Below are 4,084 nucleotides of genomic sequence, written 5' to 3' on the forward strand. Positions count from 1 at the left end.
TGAGGGCATGAATGGAGCATAAAATATTGCTATCAAACTTCAAACAAAGACATTGCCCGCCCTAGTCGTTACATTTCATAATTTGTTCCTGGTCATGCCAGTGGTATCAGCTTAGTAAACCTCAGTAGATCCCAACTTGTAGATTTGGGATGTATATAATAAAGAGTGACATGTCAAGTGTATGTAACAGATAAAAGTTAGAGCGCACAGTGCGTTTACATGTACAAAATGCAGCCGAGTCCAGCAGAACTCTCACTGTTGAAGTGAAATTCAGTGAGTGAATTGTGCTTGTACCAAACAAAAATAACAACAGATATGATACATTTGTACACCAATCAAACTAACCAACTAATTTCTCTTATTTGTCCTTCCCTATCTCAGCACATTGTGCAACTTCTCTCCCTACTTTCTCTGGTGGTCACCCTAATCAAACCCCTGCCTCCCCTCTGTAACCTCTCAGGCAGTCTGTTCCTCAGGGAGCCCAGTTTTTTTGTGGCTCCTCCTCCTGCTCTCCATCAGGGTGGGGTCTCTGTGGGCGGAGTCATTCTGTTGGCGGCTGTAGCGTTTGCACTTGCAGGATGTTACCACGGTGATCTTGTAGGTCCTGGAGGAGCCGTCCTCACACTGCAGGCGTATGCGCTGTGTGCGAGTCCGGTCGATCACGCAGCGCCATTCCACCGTGTCGCGCCGGCTCCAGTAGCGGCCCGTGTGGCTGGCCCCTCCGATCCAGTTGGGCAGTAGGTGAGAGGGCAGACACTCCCCCGCGCACACCAGCTCCTTTATGGGGTTTACACTGGTGCACTGACCATCCGAGATGTACTTGGTGGATCTGAGCTCTCTGCAGCCCACCTGGCTCTGGTCTGGCCCTGTAATAAAAAATATAAAAATGCATTGAGAATCCATAATCAAATGTAAAAATAACTGATAATTTAAATCAAATGAATTAAAATATTGATCATGCAAAATGAAATGAATAAACAGATTGGGAATTCAAATTCATAATTATAGTCATAATCAAATTCAAATGATGCGTGAGTTAAAACTTTATAGCATATTTTGCCTCTTATGTAAAGTTCATATCCCATAATTCAGTGGGGATTGATGCTGCCAAAGTGAGGCAGCGAGATGGAGATTTGGCAGTTTTTCCAAGTCTAACCTTGGAGTTTCAGAAATTGACAATATCATTTTATATTTAACTATTATGAAAACAATAGGCTGTAATTTGATGACACATTTACCCAGATCAGCAACAAATACAGAGCATTTGAGAATACTAAAAGAAATACAACTTAATATAAAAATACAAAAAGTCACAACTCACTATAAAATAAGCAAACATTATTCAACTTTACTAAAAAGGAGAGACCACTGCTGAAGCTTTAGAGATATCTTAATAATGAAACATCATCAGTTGGGATAGATATTTCACTGTTGTATAAAATAGATTTTTAGAGCTTTTCTTTGAAATCAGAAATTATCTTTGAAGTAAAAATACTTTGTAAGCAATACTTGAACATCCTGCAAATGTGTACCACAACCTCAATTGCTGTCTCCAAAGTAATGGGACAACATAACTATTAAATTATTACCGGTACATTTTAGTGCCCTTTACGTTGTAACCAATTGTACATTAGACAGAAGTCTCACCGAGGTCACAATTCACAACTCATGCACATAGTGTCCCCCAGTATAACAATGAAATCATTTGCTATTTCATAATTCATAGCGTAAAACATGACTGGTGAATATAAATCTGTTAATAACGACACATGGGATTTGTCAAAGAAACACAAAATCAAAACTACTTCACACACGACAAAAGACTTAACGCTTAAATTTATAACATTGTAAATAACAATGTTTTTTTTTTCCTTACAAATTAACATGAATTCTAAATCTAATCCAATCTAAATGTGCGTATTGAAAGTCATTACATGTTTTCCTTATTTTATGCCCAACATTTCTAGGATTCCTTTTGGATTTCTGCACAAAATGTTCCAATCATGTAATTTAACAAATGATCAAATACTGTACTACACCATATCAAAATTTAAACTAAATATTGATTAAATTACTCAACCCATATTCCATAGCATAGCACTGTCTATACTCACCACTGCGTGTATTCTCCGAGCCCCTTCTCCCTCCGTTTCTAGCCTGGTTGGAGTCCTCTTGCACGGTCTCCTCTCTGGCCTGTCCCTGGTTGACCACCATCGGTCGATCCAACGCTTCCGTAGCATCGTTGTGCACCGTGGAACTCCCCAAGCTCCCCAACATGATCACGAGCAGGACCAAAACATTCTCCATGGCGACTTGAAGGAATGTTCCACCAACCCTAGCAGTCAAAGTGATGAATGAAAGTGTCCCGCAGGTGCGCTTTTTTATACGGTGCGTTCAGGGACTGTGTGAATGGTCAGGACACACCCACTATGCGACCTGCCCCACTCACAATGCGTACTTCAGAGGGGCTGTCATGTATTCAGAGCATCACAAAGGCACCACGCTATTTCAATAAATCCATTCAAGAAATCAGTACAAGTTCATTCATCCTTTTACCTCATTCACTTTTTTTTTTTTTACTTCTTTGTTTCGGTGCTCGTAAAATTTGTGTTTTTGAAGTTTGCGTAGAAAGTTCATGATAAAAGTGTGACCACGTTTTCTTTTATGGTGTTGCGTGCTTCCTGTGCTGTTTTGTTTTTAATATGTTCTATTTAAAGGTGGACTATGTAACTTTTCTATTATCTGCAGGTTTCAGACTGATGAAAATCTAGCACCATGGCCATAGTAATTAGGAATTCAAAAGAAAATGTTCTATCTTTTGAACTGGTAAATGTCCACAAAATGTTGCAGGAAGTTGAAATCCATGAATGGGGATTTCAACTTCCTGCAACAACATTTATTCAATTTTTTTCTCTTGCCAAAAATATATATATACAGTATATACAATATATATATATATAATTTTACATTTTAAAAAAAGATTTTCTGTAAGCGGGCTTGTCTCTCCATAGATCTGACTTATTAGCTCATACCATACTGTAGAACACTCAAGGCAAAGCACTAACATCCCCATGAAGACAAACAAGAGCTTCAGAAAAGTTAAGTAAGTAATGCACCTTTAAATGCGCAGTACCTGATTTTTACAGGCTTTAAATGGTTTGCAGTGTCTCAAAACCCTTATGCATTCTGAGCATCTTAAAGTTTATAAGTGCTTTTTGCACCTTTCAGAGATCAGAGCGGAGATTTGCCATTGCAATATAGCAGTTTATAATTAGATGCAGACAGTACGCACCTGAGAGCGATTTATACAATACCTGTACTGGGGCAAACTGTGCTCAACATGAGAACAAATTCTTTGATGTTAGGGTTTTTTGTTTTGTTTTAAAGATTTACTCATGGACTTGTCCTGATTTAGTCTTGATATAGACTTGGTTTAGTCCCAGTTTAGTACATTGTGGAAGTGAAAAGGCATATTAGTAATAAAATATATATATATATATATATATATACACACACCCAATACTTTTCTTCAATCACATGTTGTCAAGGTCTTGTTCATACAATTCTGAAAAAGAGGTTACATCCCAAGGGCTACTCTAAACAAAAATATAAGTAAAATACATTTATTAACTTGTCTCACTATTCATGATTAATAACATTTCAATGATCATTAATTATTGTTTAGATGTTTCACAATTGATTCTAGCGGAACAGTGCACTTGTGCCAGGAGGGGCACCGTGCCAAGAAAAACAAATCTGTGCCAAATGACTACAGCGCTGGAGGCAGGAGGAAGTAATGGGCAGGTGCTGGAGTTTGAATTGACTTTAACCCGATTTAAAGGCATTGTACCTCATTTTTACTGTACTTAAAAATGTGAAAAACACAACTAGTTTATAATGGTCCTAAGCCATTTCTCATTTACTCTATGCATCTGAACATACTAAGTATTTACTGCGATGAGTTTATGAGCGCTTTCCACAACATGCAGAGGCCAGAGAGGGTTTTGCATTCACGGTAATGCTAATGACAACTAGCATGCTAACTATGCACTTCCTGATTCTTGGACAAGAAAGAGGACTTATT

At 38.2% G+C, this 4,084-nt stretch overlaps 1 protein-coding gene across 1 annotated transcript; it reads right to left on the bottom strand.

Moving 5' to 3' along the window:
• Positions 1–300: 300 nt before the first annotated feature.
• On the bottom strand, positions 301–2,322 carry sostdc1b (sclerostin domain containing 1b). Its single transcript, XM_033974878.2, has 2 exons — positions 2,115–2,322; positions 301–866 (listed from the first exon to the last, which is right to left on the bottom strand). Exons 1-2 carry the CDS (start codon positions 2,305–2,307, stop codon positions 457–459), a joined length of 603 nt encoding a protein of 200 aa, XP_033830769.1. The 5' UTR covers positions 2,308–2,322; the 3' UTR covers positions 301–456.
• Between the last annotated feature and the right edge of the window lie 1,762 nt (positions 2,323–4,084).

This window comes from Periophthalmus magnuspinnatus, chromosome 11, assembly GCF_009829125.3.
Source record: "Periophthalmus magnuspinnatus isolate fPerMag1 chromosome 11, fPerMag1.2.pri, whole genome shotgun sequence".
NCBI lineage: Eukaryota > Metazoa > Chordata > Actinopteri > Gobiiformes > Gobiidae > Periophthalmus > Periophthalmus magnuspinnatus.